The 26,126-nt window shown below is 42.8% G+C and overlaps 1 protein-coding gene across 2 annotated transcripts in view; it reads right to left on the reverse strand.

The window, feature by feature from the left end:
- The window catches only part of POLR3A (RNA polymerase III subunit A), a 169,562-nt gene that overhangs the window by 136,305 nt on the left and 7,131 nt on the right, over window positions 1-26,126 (reverse strand). For both annotated transcript variants that reach the window (XM_081956497.1, XM_081956496.1), the window contains exons 4-13: window positions 25,119-25,290; window positions 23,616-23,770; window positions 21,999-22,238; window positions 13,260-13,422; window positions 12,396-12,532; window positions 10,520-10,623; window positions 8,622-8,763; window positions 5,908-6,048; window positions 1,242-1,311; window positions 375-502 (exon numbers count right to left, since the gene is read on the reverse strand). In XM_081956497.1, coding sequence (XP_081812623.1) covers window positions 375-502; window positions 1,242-1,311; window positions 5,908-6,048; window positions 8,622-8,763; window positions 10,520-10,623; window positions 12,396-12,532; window positions 13,260-13,422; window positions 21,999-22,238; window positions 23,616-23,770; window positions 25,119-25,290 — 1,452 coding nt within the window. The remainder of the gene's footprint in view (window positions 1-374; window positions 503-1,241; window positions 1,312-5,907; window positions 6,049-8,621; window positions 8,764-10,519; window positions 10,624-12,395; window positions 12,533-13,259; window positions 13,423-21,998; window positions 22,239-23,615; window positions 23,771-25,118; window positions 25,291-26,126) is intronic.

The raw sequence follows: 26,126 nt of genomic DNA on the forward strand, positions 1-26,126 counted from the left end.
ACGTTCTCCAAGTGCCAGTTCAGAGGAGGATGAGCTGGCAACTGAAGGCCATGAGCCAGGAATGGAGGGGTCGAGCACAGGGGAACAACCTGATGAGCAGCCTGAACTCAAACATATTCATTCTCATTCTCTCTCTCTTTCTCTTGCTCTTTTTCTCCCTCTTTCTCCTTCTTTTTCTCCCTCTCTCTCTACCTCCCTCTGTCGCTCTTTCTCCCTCCCTCTCCCCCTCCCTCTCTTTTCTGTCCCTCCCTCTCTCTCCCCCACTAACCGTCCCTCTTTCTCCCTTTCTCCCTCTCTCTGTCCCTCCCTCCCTTTCTCTCTTTCCCTCCCTCTCTCCCTCCGTAGCTCTCACTCTTTCCCTCTCTCTGCCATACCTTAAGAATTGCCGGAGGTGGGAGGCGAACTTTCACTTTTTCATCCTTTCCCACCAGAATAGAGGCGATCAACTGACATGCTTTCGCTCGGTCAAAGAAAGTGTCCTTTAGGGTGAGGAGATAGGCACCTACAATATGAAAATAAAAAACCCAGAAAGAAAGAAAAAGCATTCAGGTAGGTGTATTTTATCAATTCTCAGGTTTTCGTACCATGACATTGTGAAGAACAGCGATATAAAACAACCCCAAAATAAAAAGCAATGTGTTTATTTAACAAAGATCATTTACATGGTAAGAAGATAAAAGAGCAAAAAAAGTGATTAAAAAGAAGAAAAAATATTTTATCCCCTGGCACTTTCCTTCTTTATATATGCACATTTTATTTCACCTTTATAAAGTTGTAAGACTATGTCAAAAAGCAGGAACTTTTAGGGGAAAACTTTCAGAAAAAGTGGTCCAAGGTTCATGCATTTGCAGTTCAAACATAGCTATTTCTGACATACTTCGATACCAATCTTCACAAGAGATTAAAAAAAAAAACCTGTGACATTGTATTAATTTCTTAATTTAAGGGGAAATGTTATTTCAATTATGAGCAAAAGACTCTTAACATTCTTCTAACAATAAGTTCCCTAAAAGCTCAGGTGAACAAAAAAAAAAGAAAAAGGGATCTCCATTTCTATTTTTCGCCTCGGGTCATATTGTTTTTGGGTTTTGTTTTGTTTTCCACAACACTGGAAAAATGAAACATTTGGAGAGGCTAAAATAAAATGTCCTTGTTATGCCCCGTTAATTTACAAAGATGTATCTGAGGCTGAAGTTAATAAAAATGCAACTCCTATTGGTAATAGGGTTTAAAATACACACCTGTCAAAAAATCCTGAATTGCAGCAATAAGGGGTTCTCCATTCCTTGGGGTTACCAAGTTGGCTTTCGTCTGAAAAAAGAATATATTTTATTCTGTGCTAGTTTTCCTCCCAGAAAAGAAATTGATCAGATCAGATCATGTTTGAATATCTTCACATTGGAAGCCAATTACTTAACTTTCCTGGTTCAAATGTAGACTGTAAGATACCTTTGAGATATGGAAAGCATCAAAACATATGGATAGCAGAGAAATTGCTAGATAAGTGTGCATTTGGGCTTCCAAAAACAGAAACAAAGCAAAAAGGAGAAAAAATTGCTGCCCAAAAAAATTTCTTTCCAAAAAGGAGTGACAAAATTCTTCACCCTGAAGGAATAGAAGTAAGGCAAAAAGAAAACTTGGCGCAGAACCTGATTAATAACAGACACCAATGAGCTAGCAAAATAGCTCCATCAAGGATTGGCGTCAGGGTGGATAAAAATTGATGATTTAAAAAAATAAAAAAATAAAAAAATCAGATTAAAAAAAATTAAATCGGATTTTTAAAAATTAAATTTATTTTAATAAAATGCTTTTGGAGTAAAAATCTAAAGATAGTTTTCTATTTAAGATACATTCATAATTTAGTTTATTCAGCATGAAATGGAGCTTAGTTATGTAGCATAAAGCTGTACTATATGCTGCAATATTGGGACTGTTGGTGAGTCACAGAGGAGCCGTTGCGGGACAGAGATGACGGTTGCTCTTTAAAAATTAGGATTTAAATCGAGTTGATTTAAATCAAGCCTTTTTGCTAGCGATTTAAATCGTGATTTAAATCAACTTGATTTAAATCAAATCCACACTTCCTGGTGTTAGAACTGGTGAGCTTACCGTATTTTTCAGAGTATAAGACCTTTTCCCTCAAAAGAGGCTGAAATTCTTATATACTGAATACCAGTGACGTGCAGTCAGGTGAGGCAAGTGAGGCACAGCCTCACCACTCTCATCATGAAAAAAAAAAGGAAAAGGAAAAAGCTGAGCTAGTTACTGCCTCACCGTGGATGACTCTGCTTAACTGTTAAAAAAAGCTGGAAAAGGTACGTGTGGGTTGGAGGGAGGGGGAGGAATTCAAACTTCATCCTCCTGGTGCTGTGCAGGGCTTTGGGCAAAGGCTGGAGGGAAGGACCCTGGCTCGCTTGTGCTCTCCCTCCCCAAGAGTAGTTTGATTGCAGGCAGAGCCACGTTGTGGGGCCAGTGTGTGTGCTACAGCATGGCTCTTTGCCTGGCTTCCTGCCTCCTCCTGTGGTCTCCTCACTGGTGCTCTCCCTCCCCAAGTGTAGTGATTTCCTCCCTAGGCCCCCATTCATTTCTCTCTCTCACACACACAGAGCTGGATAAAACTATATAAAAATCTAGCCCAGCTTCACTGATTACAAGTTTGAAAAGGCAACGTGGTTCCGCCTGCAATCAAACTACACTTGGGGAGGGAGAGCACAAGCGAGCACTGAGGAGACCACAGGAGGAGGCAGGAAGCCAGGCAAAGAGCCATGCTGTAGTACGCACACTTCACCCCAGCCTCTTTCTTTTGGAAGGCTCAGATCGGCTCCCCTCCGGCTTCTCTGCCTCTCCTCTCACCCCAGCCTGCCAGCAGGAGGTGGTGGGTGGGCTTTATTGTGTTCCAGGCATTTCCCACCCAGACAGCAGGCTGCATTTGCAATGGTGGAGGTGTTTGGGAAAGGCAGCAGGGGAATGGGGGGGATGGCAGAGGAGCTGCTTTCAAGCCACTGGAAAAGATATCCAATCCAAATTTTGTGTGTGTGGGGGTTTGTTTGAGAGTGAGTGAGAGAGGGAAGGGGTAGGAGAGATAGTCCAATCCAACTTGTGTTTGTGTGTGTGTGTGTGTGTGTGTGTTTGAGAGAGGGGGAGGAAGGGAGAGAGGGAGGAAGGAGGGGAAGGAGAAGAAAAAGAAAAAGAAAGAAGGAGCAAAGGAGAAAAACAAATGCTGTTGCTTTAAATTGGAACTGAGCATGCCTGGCTGTGGAATTCTGGGAGTTGAAGTCCACAAGTCTAAAAATATTTGAAACCCAGCACTGTGTCAGTGCCTCACCAGTCATAAACCTCACTGCACGTCACTGCTGAATACAGCATTTTTTGCCTCCTGAAGCCCCGTTCCTTCACCAAAATGGCCGTGCAGAGTCTGTAGAAGGCTTTCAGAGAACTCCTGGGGGCTGGGGAGAGCAGAAATGAGGGGAAAAAGCCCATTTTTTGCTCAATTTTGCCCCCCCTCCAGCCCCCAGGAATACTCTATAAGCCTCCTAAAGGCTATTCATGCCTTTTTTTGGAAAAAAATGAGCCCGTTTTCATGAAAAACGGGCCATTTTTGGGAGGTTTGCAGAGTGCAAAACCCTTTAAAAAAAAATTAGCCTCTTCAAAACCTTGGTGCGTCTTATGCTCCGGTGCGTAATAAAACTAGCTTAAAATTTAATGGAGTTGCAGTGACCTGATCTGTTGCAGGGTGCGTAATAAAAAGGATTATTAATAAAGGAGAATGTTTGTAGCTCAGGGTTGAAATGAGGAACCCTCATGACAGAGCTGCCCAACGATATGGCAAATCGTATCTCTAAAGCAGGGGGAAAATGCAATTAGATACGGCGTAAAATGAAATAGCAGAGCTCAACTGTAACGTATTCAAGACAGAAATAGGGCCTTAAGGCTCTCTCTAAGGAGTTTATAGCTTGGAAGGTAGGAATCCACCGAATGGCCAATGAATCCAGCCCCCCCCCCCCCCCCCAACTCAGAGAACCACTATAGTTTGTTTTGGGTAGATGAAATGAACAGAATAAAAAAATAACATAGTTGGAAAGGACCTTGGAGGTCTTCTAGTCCAACCTGTTGACACAGAATCTAATGTTCCTATTGATAGTTCTGAGGAAGCATATGTGCCAATCTGTGGTGGGATTCATTTTTTTTTACTACAGGTTCTGTGGGCGTGGCTTGGTGGGCGTGGCAGGGGAAGGATACTGCAAAATCCCCATTCCCTCCCGATCAGCTGGGACTCGGGAGACAGAGAATAGATGGGGGCGGGGGCCAGTCGGAGGTGGTATTTACCGGTTCTCCAAACTACTCAAAATTTCAGCTACCAGAACTGGTCAGAACCTGCTGGATACCACCTTTGCTACCTACCTACCTATCTTATCTCTTTGTCTGTTTGTCTGTCTGTCTGTCTGTCCGTCCACCCTCCATCCATCCATCCATCTACAGTATCCATCTATCTCTAATCTGAAAGCATGAGAGTCACACGGAGGAAAGCCAAGATTCCAGAGGATACAGAACAGAGGATTTAAATTAGAAGGCACATTTCTATTGAACATAAGGGGGGAAATCATTAAAAACACCAAAGTCCCTTCCAATTCGGGAGGCTGAATACCACTCTAATGCCAATGTCACCAGTGGCTCTACAGGCCTTCAAGGCCATGGAAAGTTCCTCAGGAAACACCCAATGTCCCTAGGATGACACCCAATGTCCTTGGAAAACTTCCTAGGGGGGAAAGGCAGATGACCATTTCTGCACTTCTTACTCTTATTTAAAGTGTGTCAGCTTGTCTAGGTGAAGTGTGCCAGTGCTTCTGGGTGGAGAAGTGGACAAGCATATAAAGATGAGTGTCAAAACATGTTCAAGGTTCCCTCTTGCTAAAGAGGAAGCTTTTGTTCAGCTGAATACACACGTAAAAAGCTTATCAAGGAAAGCACCTGGATTCTGTCTTTCTTTATACCAAGCCACACCTGAAACCAGCAAAACAAACACCCTGCTCAGGCAGGAGACCCTATACAATTCTGGACAAAGGGCTGTCGAATCTCTTTTAGAGACGCTCCAGTGATGGAGCACTCACAACTTCTGGAGGCGACCCATTACATTGAATCATTGTTCTCACTGTCAGAAAGTTTCTCCTTAGTTCTAGGTTGGTTCTCTCCTTGATGAGTTTCCACCCATTGTTTCCTGCTTGCCCTCAGGTGCTTTGGAGAGTAGATTGACTTCTTCTTCTTTGTGACAGCCTCTCAAATATTGAAAGTCTGCCATCCTGTCGTCCCTAGTCCTCCCTTTGTTAGACTAGACCAGTGATGGTTAACCTTTTTGTCAGCACGCACTCATAATGCAATGCATGCACGACCCCCCCGTTTCCCCCCCTGCATGCACCCTGCCTCTTGCGCATGACCCCTGCATGTGCCCCCCGCGCATGTGCATCAGAGACCCGAAAACCAGCTGGCTGGCAGGTGTGCACGCATGGGCGGTGGAGTTGAGCGGGATGGCTCGCATACCCACAGAAAGGGCTCTGCAAGCCACCTGTGCCACGCATGCTATAGGTTCGCCATCACGGGACTAGACATTGCCAATTCCTGTAACTGTTCTTCAAACATTTCAACTTCCAGTCTTCTAATCATCTTTGTTGTTCTTCTCTGTATTCCCCCCCACAAGGTCTCAACATCTTTTTTTTTTGTATCATGGTGACCAAAATTGAATCGACTGGCTTCATTTCAGTGGGGGGGAGGAGGATGAAACGGTTCAGATCAATTTGCGCCGCTGAAAACTCTTCCGACTCCTGAAGGCTGTCACTAACCAAGAGAATTCGGCAGCGGCCTGTGGGTCTGTTTCATTGCAACGCTGGTGAGAACAAGAGGTTTGCTTACCCCCATCAGGACCAGTGCTTCGGCTTTGGCTTCTTCTGTTTGAGGAAGGTGAAGATTCATCTCATCGCCATCAAAATCTGCGTTGTATGGTGTGCAAACGCATTCATTGAACCGGAAAGTCCGGTGTGGTTTTACTTTAGCCTGAAACACAACATCAATCCAAGGTAAGAAGGAGAACAAACGCTCAAGGGTTTTATTTATTTAAAATGTTTTTATTAAACAGGTTTTTTTTCCCATTTTTAAAACACAAATATCATCTTTGCAACATTTCCACATTGGCAAGCCTCCATTACTCTTTTTATGCATACATGTATACCTTTATATATCTATATACACATTTTTCATCTACTAATATGATCATTTATATTTCTTCTATACATACTGTATTACTCTTTCAACGTATTTATTTCTATACAATACATCTTAATATCATTCTATATACATATATTCGTCTTATAAATATTATTCTGTACTATTTTATATACAATATTTTACATTTCCCCCCTCTTATTAATTATGTGGTTTTATGATTGTTTTCTAATTTCTTAATCTTTTTTCCTTTAATGCTTTTTTATTCTTTGCATCTTTCCTCTACCCGTTTGTACCATAAATTCCATACTAAGTAATACTCAGATTCTCCTTTGTCTTTTATTTCTTTTGCAAGTCTGTCCATTTCAGCACATTCTAATACTTTTAAAATCACATTTTCTCGATGATTTTAAATACGTCAATATGCTAATACTAGGACGCTTCTGTCCTATGGCTTTGAATAAGGCTGTTTTAACAACAACAACAACAAAAAGGACATATTTGCTCTGGAATACAGTAACACACAATGGTTCAGTGAATCCAGTTTCCCCATTGACGTTGCTTGTCAGAAGGTCACAAAAGGGGATCATGTGACTCCAGGACCCTGCAACAGTCCTAAGTACATGCCAGTTGCCAAGCATCCAAATTTTGATCACATGACCATGGGGATGCTGCAACATTCATAAGTGTAAAAACTGTCATAAATCACTTTTTCCTCCCAGTACTTTGCAACCAGTGGGAGGGGCCATTAAATGAATGGTTGTTAAGTCAAGAACTACCAGCATATAATTGTTAGAATCTTAGTTTTTTCCTTGGCAAATATCTACGGAAATTCTCCGTCATCCAGGTCATGGTTGTCCCAAAGGTGCATTTTCAAGAGGCAGTTGGACTTTCTTTGCTTTTCCTGGAAGACGTTTTGCTTCTCATCCAAGAAGCTTCTTCAGCTCTCAGAGATGAAACGAAACATCTTCAAAGAAAAACCAGAAAGTCCAATTGTCTTTAAAAAAGCATCTTTGGGTTTTCCTTGGCAACTTAGGTTTGGTTCTACTTTCTACAGAAACTAGGGAATAGTTAGCTATTTATCACAGAATAATAGAGTTGGAAGGGGCCTTGGAGGTCTTCTAGTCCAGTGGTGGGCAACCTTTTTTTTCAACTGAGCCAAATCTCGCCAAAACCACGATTGAAATTTATTTTGAGAGCCACATTTTTAAAACCGAAAATACATAGGATGGTACACTGTTTTTAGTTTCAATAAACTCTGGCATTTGAAGCACGCAAGTCTTAAAGCTGTCAAGTTACAAGATCCTTGCATCCCTAAACCTTTAGGAAAAAAACCCCAAGGGGTCTTCAAACCTGACAGCTTGAAGACTTGTGGACTTCAACTCCCAGAATTCTGAGAATTGAAGTCCACCAAGGGCATCAATCATATTAGCCCAGGGATCTGCAAAATTGGCTCTTAAGACTGGTGGACTTCAACTCCCAGAATTCTGAGAATTGAAGTCCACCAGTCTTAAAACAGCCAACTTTGCAGACCTCTGTGTTAGCCCAAAGCCTAGCGCTGGGTGGGCCTTGCTCCCCCATTGGTGGAGCCCCAAGAAGCGAGGAGGGAGAAAAAGAAACGGAGGCTAAGGAGCTTCCCCCCCCCGCCCCCTCCCAGCAAAAATCTAACCGGGGAGCCGGGCGGGCAGTAGCAAATTAGCCGATCACGCCGCATGATCGGTTAATTTGCTACTGCCCACACGGCGTGATCGGCTAATTTGCTACTGCCCGCCCGGCTCCCCGGTTAGATTTTTGCTGGGAGGAGGTGGGGGGGAAGCTCCTTAGCCTCTGTTTCTTTTTCTGCCTCCTCGCTTCTCGTCCCCGCCCGACTTCAGGATCCTCCCTAATCATTGTGGGTCGAAAAGAAAAAAGGGAAAGGGGCGCTTGTTTTGAAGTGCCCGAGAGGAGGGAGGGGAGCGGGCGCCCGGCACACAGAAGAGCCGCATTAAAATGTGTAAAGAGCCACATGTGGCTCGCGAGCCGCGGCTTGCCGACCACTGTTCTAGTCCAACGCCATGCTCAGGAAGGAAGCCCGTGTAGCCCATCCCTCTTCTAGAAAACAAAATATTTTAGGAAATATTAAAAAGGGCAGAATATTTCCCATAAAAGGCAGAAACTCACCTTCCCCTAGAGTCGGAAACGACTAGCACATATGTGCGAGGGGAACCTTTACCTTTTCAATAGCAATAGCACTTAGACTTATATACCGCTTCATAGTGCTTTACCGCCTCTCTAAATGGTTTACAGAGTCAGTATATCTCCCCCCAACAATCTGGGTCTTCCTTTTACCCTCCTCGGAAGGATGGAAGGCTGATTCCACGAAAGACCATGAAACAATGAGAAACCTTACATAGATTCGCCCTTACTATATGAGCCATGATGCTGAGCTTGTGCAAAGAGGGCTGGCGGTTAAACAAGACTATGTCTCCATCGATCAGGTGCCTCTCTACAATGTCTCCATACTTCAGTTCCTGTGCCATCCTCTCCCGATTTCCGTATTTCAAAAACCTAAGCAGGGGCAGGAAGAGAGAAAGGAAATACAGAATGCGATTCAATCTTGCCCTTAAATATATTTTTTTTGTTTTTACGTTTTTGTTTTTTTTATAAATGTATCAAATCAATATGTGAGCAGTGTGATGTGGATGTTGTACATTCTAATATAAATAAAACTAAAAAATTAATCATAATTATTACGTTCAATCAACTTATATATTTCTAGTAAACAATACACATTTGTCTTAGATTGCAATCTATCATTGATCAATTATTCCACATTTTCTCTTATTGTTTTCACTTTATTATATAAAAAATGTATAATTGCTATTCCCCCTTCTCTTATTTCTATCACCTATTCTAACTTTTAATCATATCACCCTTTATTAGAAGACTTTTCCTTTCTTTCCTTTCTAACTTCTAATCATGTCACCTATCTTAAAAAAAGAGAAAAGAAAAGAGAGAAAGAGAAAGGGAGAAGCAAATCAGAACAACAACATAAAAGAAATCATCCATCCATTGTCTCTTGCCCGCTGCAATTCTTTAATTGCTATGCTTTAAGAGAAAGAGAGGGAGAAGGAAAAGCAAATCAAAGCAACGATTAAAGATAATAATAATCATCATCATCATCTATCCATCGTCTCTGGCCTGCTTCAATACTTTAATTGCTATGCCTTTTTTTTTTACTTGCCTTCCAAGTTCCTTCCTTAGATCTTTATCTCTGTCTATATTTGCTTCTTGATATTCCTAGATTGAGGGGGGGGGGCACACAGATATTTTGAAGTACTGTCTACTTGGGTTTTAGAAGCTGCTTGATGTTATATAGAACCTCTCGAGAAAGCTAGTCCGTTCTGTGTAAGAACTTTTTCCTAATAGTAGAAAAATTGATTTTTTAATTAATTGTTGAAATGATTACCTCTTTCACGCCCTCCTCAGAAAAACCCTGCACCCTTATATCTTGGAAATGCCTTCTTTAATAATAAAAATGATGTCCACGAAAACTTGTTATTCATCTAACAATCAAAAGTTGCAGCGCAGGCACTATGCTCAATTGTTCGGGACAAGAAAGAGTAGCACACTTTGTTGTCCAAAGTGCTGATCCACAATACAATCATTTTTAACTGTACAGTTAATTGGATTAAATTAAAACTGCACATGCTTCTATCAGCTGAATGGGAATCCAAACCTCTAACGGTTTTTACATCTAAAGGCACATCCCTGCTTTCCTGGAAAAGTATGTTTATAGTGGTTAATTTTACCCACATTTAAAAAAAGAAGGGCCTTAGGAAAAGAAATGAAATAAACTGACAGGAAGAAATCATGCATATCATGTTGTATTACATCCGAGACCCTATAGAGCCATGATGGCAAACCTATGGCATGCATGCCAGAGGTGACACACAGAGCATTCTCTGGGAGCATGCGTGCCATCGCCAGCTGCTCTTCTGGTTTCTGGCATTGGTCTTTGTGGACGCCAGACAGCCGCCTGAATACAGCCCAAAAATGCCCCCAAAACAGTCCGTTTTCTGGGGTCAAAAACGGCCTGAACACAGCCAAAAAATAGGCATGCATGCACCGGCCAGCTGGTCTTTGGGTTTCCAGCACTCTGGCACATGCACATGCATGCGTGTTCTGGTTTGGGCACTCGGTGTTGAAGAGGTTCACCATCACTGCTATAGAGTTATGTATGACCGAAGCCAACAACTGAAACTGCAGGAACAAGCAGGGGACAGTGAAGTAGAAAAATGCCACTTTTGATCAAAGACCGTACCGTTTCATTTGTGTATGCCTCTGCTGGATGAAGTTGGCGCCGGGATGGACTTCGGGACCATTTCGTACCAGTTTCCTCATGAAGGCGATGTTGGCTTTGTTTACCTGCAGGAGAAAGAAAGGAAATGCACCTTTAAAGGTCCAGAGTGTAAGGGAAAACGATGACCTAAAGAATTCACCCAGGCGTCCTTAGAAAGCAAGAAGCAAAGCCTTAGTCCCGACAAAACCTTTTTTATTTACACAACTGTGAATTCCTTTCTTTCATAGTCAGCAAGGCTTAGCAAACAGTCTTTCAGAGGAGTGTTTATCCACATGCCCCTTTCCTCATTTAGAGTGCTGCCAGATAAGTAGTTTCCAAACACAGGGCAAAGCAAAACTTGACACAGAATCTCTTATAATCCCAAACAGAACTTTCCACTGTTGACATGAATGAATGGTTTCCTGCAAAAGTCCACTCCCCTTTTGTTTCCTATGGGAGGGGCCAATCACCTCCAAGGTGTGGCTTTACTCCCAAGTAGACCCTGCTTTCTTAGTTGTACTTGTCTTCTGGCAGCTCTGCATATGCACACATTGGGAACAGGCTCCAGCTGTTCTTCTGTCTCACTATTGTCTAACTCTCTCTCTGCCTCTCACGCAGAGCCCTCATCTGAGCTTTCCTCAACCCCCAGGAATGGCCCATGTTCCTCCCCACTTCCTCACTGTTCAAACAGGGAACCTTATTTCAGACAAATGGCTATCCAACCTCTTCTTAAAAACCTCCCGTGATGAAACACTCACAACCTCTGGGGGAAAACTGTTCCACTGATTGTTCTCACTGTCAGAACATTTCTCTTTAGTTCTAGGTTGGCTCTCTCCTTGATTAGCTTCCATCCATTGCTTCTTGTTCTGCCTTCAGGTGCCTTGTCCTCACTATTAGGAAGTTTCTCCTTAATTCCAGGTTGCTTTTCTTCTTGACTAGTTTCCATCCATTGTTTCTTTTCTTGTCTTCTAGTGCTTTGAAGAATTGGTTGACCCTCTCTTCTTTGTGGCAGCCCCTGAGATATTGGAACACTACTATCATGTCTCCCCTGGTCCTTCTCTTCGCTAAACTAGACATACCCAATTGGAGCAACCATTCTTCATATGTTTTAGCCTTCGGTTCCCTAATCATCTTGCTTGCTCTTCTCTGCACTCTTTCCAGTGTCTCAACATCTTTTCAAAAAATAAATATGGTGAGCAAAACTGGACGCTTGTTATAGTGTGGTATTACCAAGGTATTATAAAGTGGTATTAACACTTCATGTGATCTTAATTCTATCCCTCTATGAATGCAACCTAGGACTTAATTCTATTCGATTCAAACTAAGTGTGAAATCTTTAATTGAGGGCAACTTGGACAGGGCTTCTATACTAGTGATGCCGATCCTTTTTGGCGCTGAGTGCCAAAATGTTTGCACAGAAACATCACACGGGTGTGCGTGCTCATCGGGGCCATGCTACAGCAAGGCCGAACTTCTGGAATCTAGTGTGCATGTGCGCCTGACAATCAGCTGGCCAGCATCCATGTGCAGGCTTTTTTTTGGCAATGCCCCATGTGCGAAGGGATCGTGCTCCGTAAAAGCTGAACCTCCGGTTTCTGGTGTGCATGAGCACCCAACAATCAGCTGGCCAGCGTGAATGCCCGCCACTGGTTTTCGGCATTGCCATGTGTGCAAAGGACAGCTGATCATCGCATGAGCATGTGCGCCAGAAACCCAGAAGACAAACAGGCCAGGCCTCGCATGCCGGCAACATGGCTTCGTGTGTCACTTTGGGCACATGGGCCATAGGTTCGCCATCACAGTTCTGTACAAAAGGGCCACACCACAGAGAATAAGATAAGAACGTGTCCTCGCTACCTTCTCAGGAAAGGTGAGAATCTTTGCCACGTGGACAGGTACAGCCACTTCATCAATTCTCAGGTTAGGATCGGGAGAGATCACTGTTCTGCCTGAGAAATCGACTCGCTTTCCAGACAGGTTTCCCCTAAACCGACCTAAGCAGAACAAAAACAAAAAAGGAAAGAGGGAAAATAAGGTGAACTTAGTGAAATAAAACCTGATTGATGTTTCAGTGCAAAAACAAACAAACCCAAGTGTAGGCTTGCAATTCTGTTATTGGTGGATATCCACTTTCCAAGGCTGTAAGCAAGAGGCCCAAGAATAATTCTAAACATTTTCAAGATTGTGTAACGTGATCGCCAGAGGCTGACATGGAGGTTGCCATTCACATAAGTAAAGGTTCCCCTCGCACATATGTGCTAATCATTCCCATCTCTAGGGGGCAGTGCCCATCTCGGTTTGAAAGCTGAAGAGCCAGCGTGTACGAAGAAATCTCCGTGGTCATGTGGCCGGCGTGACTAAATGCCGAAGGTGCACGGAACACTGCTACTTTCCCACCAAAGGTGGTCCCTGTTTTTCTACTTGCATTTTTAATGTGCCTTCGAGCTAGGTTGGCAGAAGCTGGGACATGTAATGGGAGCTCATCCCGTTACACGGCATTAGGGATTCAAACCGCTGAACTGCCGACCTTCTGATCGACAAGCTCAGCATCTTAGCCACTGAGCAACTGTGTCCCTTCGCTGAGGATTACGTGCACATAACTTTCAGGGTAACCAGAGACGACAATGAGACTCCAGATATGGATTAATTTTCAAAAGGTGTCCGAATGCCTCACAGTGGCGCCCACAAATGATGGAGGCGACTAAAATGGAGAGCACCAACCTTGTTTTCCTTTGAGCCTTTGGACAAAGCCCCTGGTCCATTTCTTGGGCGCCATGTTGAGGGGAATGCCGGAAAGTTCACTGTTAATATACAGGGCGCATTGTAGCTGCAGGAAGTCCCAATCTTCCATTATCATCTGAGTTTTGGCTCCGGATATTCTATGCTGAACAGAGAGAAGCCAACCAAAAAAGCCAAAACAAAGAAAGACAGATTAAAAATTATTGGTTGTAACATTGGAAAGTTTACTTTTTTTTTTTTAAGAGAAGGGCTCATGGACAACTTGAGCAACAGTAATATCACTTAGACTTACAATGTACCACAGAAGTGAGTACACCCATTCACATTTTGTAAATATTTAAGTATATCTTTCCATGTGACAACACTGAAGTAATGATACTTGGATACAATGTAAAGTAGTGAGCATACAGCTTGTATAACAGTGCAAATGTGCTGTCCCCTCAAAATAACGAAACACACAGCCAATCATGTCTAAACTGCTGGCAACAAAAGTTAATACACCCCTAAGTGATCATGTCCAAATGGGGCTCAAGTAGACATTTGCCCTCCCTGGTGTCATGTGACTGGTTAGTGTTACAAGGTCTTAGGTGTGAAGGGGCAGCAGGTGTGTTAAATTTGGTGTTATTGCTCTCACTCTCTTATACTGGTCACTGGAAGTTCAACATGGCACCTCATGGCAATGAACTCTCTGAGGATCTGAAAAAACGAATTGTTACTCTACATCAGTGTTTCTCAAAGTGGTCCGTACCGCCCCCTTGGGGGGCGTTAAAGAAGTGCAAGGGGGCGGTAGGAAGTTCCGCCTTACATGGGGGCGTTGAACGTACAGAAGGGGGCGTTGAACAAATTCTATTTATTACTTGTTCTGTGACTAGGCGGACTCACACAGCAGTCATTGCACGCAGCACGCGGGCAAACCTGCAACACCGATCGTTGCTGTTGGAAACATGGCTTTCATACGAGCGAATGTGCACTTCCTTAGTCAGTCTTGGGTCTAACATTGCGTCCCCAGTAGCGCAAGGAATAGAAAATTCAATAAAATCCCATAGAATGCTGATCAAATTTCTATGAAATCCTATTCAAATTTCTATGGCTGTGCTACTGGGGGTCTAGTGTTTGCCGCGCGCAGTGACTGCTGTGTGAGTCAGCCTCCTTTCACTGCGCCAGGAATGGAGGCTTCCCCAGTAGCACAAGGAATAGAAATTTCAATAGAATCTCATAGAAAGGTGATCAAATTTCTACGGTATTCTATTTAAATTTCTATGGCTGTGCTGTTGGGGTTGCTGGGTCTTCTTCCTTTAGAGTTTAGGCGTCCTTGGCACATCTGACGAGCGAAAATGCCAGTTTCGGATACGTCCTTCCCTTCTGTCTGAACAGCCAATCACGTTACAGATCGTCATTTGTGTGTCAGACGTCGGAGATGCCCAGTAATTTATTTACATGTAATACATTTTGCAATTTAATACATTTTGTATATTATACAATTAAATAATCTTTAGGGGGCGGTGGCAAATCAAATTGTGTCTTAAGGGGGCGATGGTTAAAAAAAGTTTGAGAAACACTGCTCTACATAAAGATGGCCTAGCAAGTGATGGCGAACGCTTTTCTGCTCAGGTGCCAAAAGAATGCATGTGCATGCAATAGCGTGTGCCCACACCAATAATGCAATGCCCTCCCCCCACGCATGTGCCGTACTTCCGGTACTTTTGGTACCGTACTTCTGGTAAGCCCTCCTCAGGCTTCAGGAAAGCCTCCGGAGCCTCTGGATGGTAAAAAATGGGCCCAATGGGCCTACTGGAAGTTTGGAAACATTGGGCCCGTTTTTTGCCATCCACAGGCCCCGGAGGCTTTCCTGAAGCCTGAGGAGGGCGAAAACGGCCTCCCCTGGCCTTCTGGAAGGCCAAAAATCAGCTGGCTGGCACGCACATGCGTGCTGGACCTGACGGCTTGCGTGCTGGCAGATATGGCTCCATGTGTCACCTGTGCCACACGTGCCATAGGTTCGCCATCAGGGGCCTAGGCTATAAGAAGATGGCCAAGACCCTGAAACTGAGCTGCAGCATGGGGGCCAAGACCACACAGCAGTTTAACAGGACAGGTTCCAATCAGAATAGGCCTCGCCATGGTCGGCCAAAGAAGTTGAGTGCCCATGCACAGCGTCTCTAACATCCACCAGCTCCGTGACATTGTCATGGAGGACATGGAAGAGGACTCCAGTGGCAACCTGTGAAGCTCTGGTGAACTCTATGCCCAATAGGGTTAAGGCAGTGCTGGAAAATAATGGTGGCCACATGAAATATTGACACTTTGGGCCCCATTTGGACACGATCACTTAGGGGTGTACTCACTTTTGTTGCCAGCGGTTTAGACATTAATGGCTGTGTGTTGCGTAATTTTGAGGGAACAGCACATTTACCCTGTTATACAAGCTGTATGCTCACTACTTTACATTGTAGCCAAGTATCATTTCTTCAGTGTTTGTCACATGAAAAGATATACTTAAATATTTACAAAATGTGAGGGGGTGTACTCACTTCTGTGATATACTTGTATAGCCCTCTTCACAGTGCTTTACAGCTCTCTCTAAGCAGTTTACAGAGTTTGCCTCTTGCCCTCAACAATCTGGGTCCTCATTTTAGCAGCCTCAGAAGGGTGGAAGCCTGAGTCAATAAGCAATCGCATTTAGACTTATATAACAATGCTTTATAAACAAAGGCAGGTTAAAAACGATTAGTTGTAACACTTGGAAGTTCACATGATTTTTGAAGAACAGGGCTCATGGAGAACTTAAGCCAAAGCAGTAGCACTGAGACTTATATACCACTTCACAGTGCTTTACAGCCCTCTCTAAGCAGTTTACAGCGTCAGCATATTGCCCCCAATCTGGGTCCTCATTTTACCCACTTCGGAAGGATGGAGGGCTGAGTCAACCTTGAGCCAGTAAGGATTCAAGATTGAATTCCAGGCTGTGAGCAGTGAGTTAACCTGCAATACTGCATTCTGTGCCACCATGGCACTTTGAGAACATATTTTATTGCTAAACATCATAGTGAAGCCGTCAAGCGGCATGGTGGCCTAGTGGTGAAGGCTTTCACCTCCCACTCGGAAAGTTAAGAGTTCAATCTTAGCCAGCGGCAGACATTTCTCTCTCCTAGGATGCAAAGAAAAAAATCTGCTGCCAACTGAGGATCGGTGTCAGGAAGGGCATCCAGCCAGTAAACGCTCAGTTCCATCCAGTCGCCTCCAACTCTACTTCGAATTAAGCGATGACAGGGTTGTAAGAAGGGGGCTGTGATTAATTGTGGCTTGTTAATCAAAAGTCTAAAAAGCAGAGCTATCACCCTGCCAACAAAAGTGGGTATGGTCAAAGCTATGGTTTTCCCATTTGCAACGTATGGCTGTGAAAATTGGACCATAAGGAAGGCTGAGCGCCAAAGAATGGAGGCCTTTGAACGATGGTGCTGGAGAAGACTCCTGCGAGTCCCTTGGACTGCAAGGCTATCAAAACAATCAGAAGCACGATTGACAACCAAGGTTAAGCTGATTAAAATAGCAGATGGAGGGCATCGAGATTACTTAAGTGATGCTACAAGCAACAAGGTGTGGAGAGAAGTCCACAAAAATTTTATTAAGGAAATAAATAGAAGATCAATTCCACAAATGACAAAAGAAATAAGACTGTATTATTATTGGAAGGATACAGGCTGATATATGAAAGTTGATAATAAAAAATTAGTTAATTTTAGTAATTAGTGATTAGTAATTTAGTAATCTCTAGAGTGCTATGTTAAACAAATAATTGATAAGAATAATAAGGTACATACATGTGTTGGTTTGATGAAAGGAAATTTGATATAATTAGCGAATGAATTTCTGTTAATAAATAATAACAATAACAATGAAATGACGGGTGTTTTTGAATTTTGGATTATTTCATGCAAAAGGACGTTAAAACAAGTATAGTCAAATGAGAATTGTGGGATGTTGATAATAAGATTAAAGATTTTTGATTTAAAATATATAATGTGATTTGAATTATAAGTAATGACTGTGGAAGAGATGCATGAGTTATTTGTAACCAATCGAAATACTTCTACAATATGATTAGCAATTAGAATTTAGTAATTTTTAGAGTATGTTAAATAAATTGATAATGATAACAAGGTACACACATGTGTTGGTTTGATGAGAGGAAACCTGATATAACTAGCGAATGAATTTCTATTAATAAATAACAATTATAATAACAATGAAATGACAAGGGATATAGTTAACAATATCTATATGTACTGGCTCAATAAAAGGAATTGGGGTACAAATAGTAAACAGCGACTTGGAAAAGAGGATTAGAAATTTTGCTATCAAACATAATTAATTCTTACTTAGAACATGCTATAAAGGTGTAATGTTATTGGATGATATTAGAAATAATTAATGAAATGTCATTATGTGGTTGTGTTTTTAATTTTAGATTATTTCATGCAAAAGGACGTTAAAACAATTATAGTCAAATGAGAATTGTGGGATGTTGATAGTAAGATATATAAAGATTTTTGATTTAAAATATACAATGTGATATGAACTATAAGTAATGACCGTGGAAGAGATGCACAAAAGTTATTTGTAACCAATCGACACACTTCTACAATATGTAACAAAAGATGATTTTTTGTGTGTGTTTGTCTGCTTAACCAAAAATAAAAAAAATCTTTTCAAACCAAAACAATCATTCCTAAAGGAGATCAACCCTGACTGCTCTTTAGAAGGCCAGATCCTGAAGATGAAACTCAAAATACTTTGGCCACCTAATGAGAAGGAAGGGCTCACTGGAGAAGAGCCTCATGCTGGGAACGATTGAGGGCAAAAGAAGAAGGGGACGACAGAGAATGGAGTCACCGAAGCAGTTGGTGTGAGCTTAAATGGACTCAAGGGGATGATGGGGGACAAGAAGGCCTGGAGGAATGTTGTCCATGGGGTTGTGATGGTTCAGACACAACTTTGCAACTAACAACAACAATCAAAAGTCTGCTCATTTCAAACATGGTGCTTTCAGATATATCTAAAATGTTTCAGGGCTGGATCCAAATTAAGCCATATTGAAATCAATGGAAGAAATTATCAGTGGAACATTAGGAAATCATCGCTTTTAGTGTGAAGAAAATTGAATGACCTTAGCCTAAAGGTAAAAGTTCCCCTTGCACATATGTGTAGTCATTCCCAACTCTAGGGGGCGGTGCTCATTTCCGTTTTAAAGCCGAAGAGCCAGTGCTGTCTGAAGACGTCTCCGTGGTCATGTGGCTGGCATGATTAAATGCCGAAGGTGCACGGAACTCTGTTAACTTCCCACCAAAGGTGGTTCCTTTCTACTTCCTTTCTGCTTGCATTTTTACATGCTTTTGAACTGCTAGGTTGGCAGAAGCTGGGACGATAGCTGACGCCATTATGCGGCACTAGGGATTCTAACCGCTGTTCTGCTGACCTTTCTGATTGACAAGCTCAGCATCACTTGTGGGGTGCCCCAGGGGTCGGTTCTCTCACCCCTCCTGTTCAACATATATATGAAACCGCTGGGCGAGATCATCCGTGGTTTGGGGGTACGGTATCATCAATATGCTGATGATACCCAACTTTTCATCTCTACCCCAAACCACCCAAACGATGCCCTCAACGTGATGTCCCGATGCCGGGAGGCTGTGCGGATCTGGATGGGGAGGAACAGGCTCAAGCTCAATTGCTTCTGTCCAGTTCAGGAGTGGAGGTGTAGAGTTTCCTGTCCCCGTTGCTAGGGCGGGGGGACAGCGGTTGGTTGTGCCCATTGTTTTTGAACAATGTCCAAAAACAGTTTTGGAAAGGGAATGGCATCCTGTTCCTGTTCAGCAAACAAGCGCTCCGTGGGATCAAGTCCTACCACAGTATTAGCCTGGGTGGAAGTGCCGCCCATATTGGTCGTTGCTTTGGCCTTGTATAGAAGGGATTTAAATAAAGCAGGCCGGAACAAGCCAGAAAAGGCGGGCCTGTCCTGCACTAGGCCTTTGTCATCAGAGAGTTCCAGGTCTGCCACCCCTTCCTCCTCACCTAACACCCGATCCCTCACTGTAGACTGAGGGAAGCGATGATGGGGGGTAAGCCTGGGAATTAGGAGTTTCCCTAGCTGAGAAGCCAACAACAAAGGGAACGGCAGTGTCGCAACTATGAGGCAATGAAATCACGTTGGGCCATCACGCTCTCTAAGCGGATCATGGCCACCCAAACCGACGTGAGAGAGGCGAATCTACTCTCACCGCGGCACCTGCGGGAATGGAGAACGGTGAACCGACTCACATCCGCGGCAGCTAGCTACTGCAATCCTTTCAATGCGCTGATTCCCCTGGCTGAAAGAGCGAATCTAACCCAGAGTAATTACTGCCCATCAGAACGAGCTGGCAACGTGGCTTACACTGTCTTAAAGCACAATATTCAGTCCAAATGCATGAAATAAATCCAGAAGAAAATAATTCCAGATATAATAACTAAGTAACTAACTAACTAACTAACTAAATAATAAGGAGTAATTTGTCTAATGTCCTAGAAGAAAACTTTTTACGTATCTTTAGGCTGAACTGAGTTAAAAAACTGAACTATCCAGTCAGAGGAGGTGTGGTCAACAATTACGTAACTCAGTCTCTAGGCTAATGGACAAAGTTAACCCATGCTTGGATTCCCCAAGCAGCGCACTGGAGAACAGACAGCTCGTGTACAGGAAAACTAAAATAATAATTTACCATATATATCAGGATGGTGTAAATATCGTTCTGACCCTGATATAGTGGAAATTTAATAACGACTAAAATAAGGGTTAAAAAAAAGAGGCAAGAATATCACCAGAGCCAGAAAACAACACAGGACAGTCAGAAACATGATTACCATCAGAATTGGACAACAGTTGTTAATTAAAATAGCTGAAGGAAATAATAGCCGAAGGAAAAATCAATAAAGTATCCTGAGCGAGACGTAATATGTTTTGGTCTGAATTCATGATGAGGAAAGAACAATCTTGAGATGTTCAATATTTGAAATAGTTACTGTATTTTTTGCCCTATAAGACTCACTTTTTTACTCCAAAATAGAGGGTGAAAATCTGGGTGCGTCTTATACGCCGAATGTAGCCACCTGGGTCATCTAAAAATGGGGCAGGCAAACACCAGTGAGGAAGAAAGCGATGACAATGACTGCGTGGATCTGTCCTTCCTCATTTCTGATAGCAGCGAAGAAGAGGAATTCTTGGGGTTCGAATAAAAACATTACAGCCTTATTTTTGTTACTTTCACTGTTTACTGACTTTACTGACTGTTAATGAGAGTAAAGATAGTTCTTAATATGTTACATGGTTGACATAAAATTGTTCTTAAACTGCTGTTAACTTTATACAGTTGATATAAAATATTTTACTACAGTATTTGGTTCAGAATCTTTTTTTTCTAGATTTTCCTCCTTTAAAATTGGGTGCGTCTTATATTCCGGAGCGTCTTATAGGGCGAAAAATACGGGTAAGTTGAGACAATATTTCACAATTAATAGGAGACCAGATTCTTGCAACCCCAACAGACAACAAACTGGGAAAAGTTTCTTTCAGGAGACACACAAGAGCAAGGGAGAAGAGAGGAAAGGAAGAGGAACAAGGGAGGGGAGGGGTGGGAGAAGAGAGAGAAAAGAGAGGGGGGAAGGGAAAGGAGAGGAGAGAAGGAGAGGGTGGGCAGAAGAGAAGAGATGGAAAAGAAAGAGAGGAAAGGGGAGAGGAGAGAAGAAGAGGTAGGAGAGGAGAGGGAGGGGAGAAGAGAAGAAGAGGTAGGAGAGGATTGGAGAGAAGGGAAGAGAACATGGGGGGGAGAAGAGAGGAGAGGGAAAGAAGATAAGAGGCAGGAGAGGAGAGGAGAGAGGGGAGAGAAGAGAAGAGAAAGAGAGATGGTGGGAGAAGTTGACCAACCCAAGAGAAAATCTCTAGGTAAAACCATGGGACATCTTCTGCAAGTATTATACCACCTTTCATACTGATTTGGGACTCATTGTCCAAGCTACGTTAAACACGATTGATTAGGAATTTCAGGCGTGCTACTTGTACTTCATATCTGCTGTCATTTGGTTCATTTTGTTCATGTAGCTCTTTCTATTCTTTATATTTAACTACAGAAATCGGTTTTTTTTTTTAAACTGCTAAAAATAAACAATAATATATCGGTGGCCTTCTGTTTCTATGGCTTCGTATTTCACTTGAAACTGTAAAATAGACGAAGTTAAATTGCATACAGGCACAGTTTTACTCTACAGTTAGCACATTATGTACAGCAAGTGGAAGGACCTGGTATTTAAACTGCCTTAAATAAAAGCCTTAAATGAAATTTAAAGCTTTAAATTAAGCAGCCTTAAATAAAAGTTTTAAATAAAACTATTCCAGTTTTTACAAATTATATTTTAAGGTGTGAGGTGGAGTGTAAGATGTGTATTGTAATATATGACCAATTTTCTTTATCATTTTTTAAAAAAGGAAACAACATGGAGATTTTTCAAATTTTTTTCAATTTGAAAGATGGGGAAAAAAGTAAATAAAAACCAAAACCGAAACAAAACCCAAAGCTAAAAACATTTCCCCTTCCTTCCTTCCTTCCTTCCTTCCTTCCTTCCTTCCTTCCTTCCTCCCTCCCTCCCTCCCTCCCTTCCTCTGTAGCTGCAAGAAGCAAAAGAAGCTACCTTTTTGATCACATCGTTAAGGAAAATGATTTCCGTCAGCTTCATTGTCAGATCATCCTCGTTGGTGCCAGATTTCAAGTCGCTGATCACAGAAGGCCGAATGCAGAGGGGTGGAACCAAAAGGCGGGTCAGGATCAGGTCAGAAGGTTTCCCCGATTCAGGGTTCATCAGAAGGAGAGGGATGTCTTCTGCAGGAATTCTCTTCAAGATGTTCAATACCATTAGGGGGTTCAGGTTCTCCTGTAAGCATCAAAACAATAGAGTCACATTTTTACCAATCTCCCTAACGGGTTGACAACTCACTTCAGCAAACTCACCATGGCCAATTCACCATGGCTAACTCATTAGGGCCAATTCGCCACGGCTAATTCACCATGGCCAACTTACCGCAGCCAACTCGCCATGGCCAACTCGCTACAACCAACTCACCATGACCAACTTGCCACGGCCAATTCACCATGGCCAACTTAGTATGGCCAACTCACCGCAGCCAACTTGCCACAGCCAATTCACCATGGCCAACTCGCTACAGCCAACTCACCACAGCCAACTTGTCACAGCCAACTCAGTATAGCCAACTCACTGCGGCCAACTCACCATGGTCAATTCACCATGGCCAATTCAGTATGGCCAACTCACCGCATTAGTTACACTAATATTGAAATGGAATAGAATCATTAAAGAAAGGATGCCAAAGAAGGGACAAAATAAAATGTGAATGACAAAAATTATTATTTTTTAATTATTTAAAATAATTAAATTGAATTGTTGAATTGTCCCGCAGTAAATTGTCTCCACTAGGGTATTACAGTATAGTTTTAGTAATAATAAATTAATATTATCATTCCTCCTGGTAGGAATTTGTAGCCTTCAATTTATTAATGACTGAAATTACAAGAGCACTGAAAAATGTGATTTATGGCTTTTGTTTCTCACACTGTTGCAATAACCCGAAGGCCACGGGATCAAAATGTGAAGGCTTGGCAAACTTGTTCATATTTATGACAGTTGCCTTGCCAGACGTCACATGATCATACTTTGTGACCTTCTGACAGGCAGAGTAATTGAGGAACCCAGATTCACTTCACAACCGGGTTACTACCTTAGCAATGGCAGTGATTCATTTAACAACCATGGCAAGGAAAGTTATAAAATGGGGCAAAACTCACCTCACTTCATAGCAATGGAAATTTCCGGCTTAATTATGGTCGTTAAGTTGAGGACTACCAAAAAACCCCCAATATTTAAGCTAATTTGCTCTCCCTGTGATCCTTTTATACAAGTCAAGGCACAGACACACAAACATCATATAAGACAGTGATGGCTAACCTTCTCGGCACTGAGTGCCAAAAGCATGTGCGCACACACCTATAATGCAATACATGCACGACCATCTCGTGTGCCCCAACCCCCTGAGCATTCATGCGTGACCCCCATGCATGTGCAGCAGAGCTGAGCTTGAGTGACGCCTCGTATGCCCGCAGAGACGGCTCTGCGTCCCATAGGTTCGCCATCACCTATATAGGAGATCCACTCCAACAGAAACCTGGATTATTGTAAAAAAACAAAAAAAGACCGAACTGGGCTAATCTATGGTTTGATATGTTTTTAACTCACCTGGGCTTTTCCCAGTAAAGATTCGATCTCTTTGTTATGTTCTATTGCAGTGTCGAAGGACTGGATGAAATCAGACACCAGGGGGTCCACAATCTTTTTGGTGGTTTTATACTTCTCATGAATGATCTTCAGCAAGCCACATTTCTTTACGGTACCTACAAGGTAACAAGGTTCCAAACCAAGGTTATATTTGAATCCGCTATTTGAGTTTACGGTTTAGCACAAAAAGCAACGAAGAGAGTCTTCTGCCATAAGGATACCACCCAAAAAGTGTAACAAAGTTGCAAATGTTATGGTTTCCAAAACGTGAAGAATGAGCATATTCAGCCCCAGTTGGTTTTTGTTGGGGACACTAATATTCAAGGTGACCGTTACCGTGATAAGAGAGCCAATCTGGTAATGTGGTTCAAGACACTGGCTAGAAACTGGGGAAGCCAACCGGGTGACTAGGGGCCAGTCACGTTCTCTCTGCCTTAGGAAGAAGACAATGGCAAACCACCTCTGACAACTTTCCCCAGCAAAGGGTCAAAGAGCCCTGGTGGTGCAGTGGTTAGAATGAGCAGTATTACAGGCTAATTCTGCCGACTGCCAGCAGTTTGATTCTCAGCAGCTCAAGGATGACTTAGCCTTCTATGGTCAGTGAAACAAGGACCCAGATTGTTGGGGGCAAGAGGCTAACTCTGTAAACCGCTTAGAGAGGGCTATAAAGCACTGTGAAGCGGTATATAAGTCTAAGTGCTATTGCTATCTTCCTTCCTTCCTTCCTTCCTTCCTTCCTTCCTTCCATCCATCCATCCATAAATGCATCCATCCATACCAGTTCAAGGTTGACTCAGCCTTCCACCCTTCTGAGGCTGGTAAAATGAGGACCTAGATTATTGGGGGCAATATGCTAACTCTGTAAACTGCCTGGAGATGGCTGTAAAGCACTGTGAAATGGTATATAAGTCTATTGCTATCTTCCTTCCTTCCTTCCTTCCTTCCTTCCTTCCTTCCTTCCATCCATCCATCCATCCATCCATCAACAAATAAATATCTATTCTTCTTATTTTCCTATATTAGGTGTAGCAGTGGTGCAGTAGTTAGAATGCAGTCTAATTCTGCTGACTGCTGATTCCCAGCATTTCGGCAGTTCGAATCTCACCAGCTCAATGTTGACTCAGACTTCCATCCTTCCGAGGTTGGTAAAATGAGGACCCAGATTGTTGGGGGCAAGAGGCTGACTCTGTAAACCACTTAGAGAAGTCGGTAAAGCACTGTGAAGTGGTATATAAGTCTAAGTGATATTGCTGTTGACTCAGCCTTCCATCCTTCCAAGGTTGGTAAAATGAGAACTCAGACTTTTGGGGAAAAAGGCTGACTCTGTTAACAGCTTAGAGAGGGCTGCAAAGCACTGTGAAGCGGTATATAATTCTAAGGGCTATTGCTATCTGCTGAACTCCACATGTAAATTCCAATCGTCTTGTCAAGATGCAGAAGAAGGGGGTTGAGAATCAAACCTACCGTTGAAAGCACCACAATGGGGACAAGTGTTCTTCTTCCTGCATTTTTCAGAGATCTTTTTCTTCAAGCCTCTTTTCTGGAGATAGGTCAACCCGGGTCTCTTCAGATAATCCAAAAATTGTTTCTGTTCTTCAGTAGTTAGTAAGACACGGCAACAAGTCTTGCAAATCATCTAAAGAAGGAGGAGAAAAATGTGAGAGCGTTTGCAGTGGGACTACTCTTAGGAGACAAACCAGGAGCAAAACACAACACACAAGAGACTTACAAGACATCTACAGAAACATACGCGGTAGCAAATACCTGACAAGCAATCAATCTTCTTCTGAACACCACACTAAGAATTTAGCAATGGATACCGGACACAAGAAGAGAGATACACAAAGAGTTACACCCTCTCATGACCTCCTTTATATAAGGTAAATGTTCCCCTCGCACATATGTGTTAGTCGTTCCTGACTCTAAGGGGCAGTGCTCATCTCCGTTTCAAAGCCGAAGAGCCAGCACTGTCCGAAGACGCCTCCGTGGTCATGTGGCCGGCATGACTCAATGCCGAAGACACACAGAACACTGTTACCTTCCCACCAAAGGTGGTTCCAATTTTTCTACTTGCATTTTTTACATGCTTTCGAACTGCTAGGTTGGCAGAAGCTGGGACAAGTAACGGGAGCTGACTCCTTTATACAGACACCTCTTAAAGTGGTAAAGTTTGTGTGGCCCCTTCATAGTCTTAAACTGGCTATACCCATGCTGATTCATCTTCATTGTATCAGCCTTACATTTCATCAGCTTTATAATTGCAACAGCTTTACATTGGCTGGTCAGCTTCAAGGAAGCCTCCGGAGGGCAAAAAATGGCCTCAAAAGAAGGCCGAAGTCAGTTGGCCAGCTGACAGGCCAACGCCTCATGTGCCCTGACAAATGGCTCCGTGTGCCACCTGTGACATGCATGCCATAGGTTCCCCATCACGGCTTTAGGGTTTGTTTTTGCCTTCCTACCTGATATTTATTT

The sequence above is a fragment of the Natrix helvetica genome (assembly GCF_964273705.1).
Source record: "Natrix helvetica genome assembly, chromosome: 5".
Classification (NCBI taxonomy): Eukaryota; Metazoa; Chordata; class Lepidosauria; order Squamata; family Natricidae; genus Natrix; species Natrix helvetica.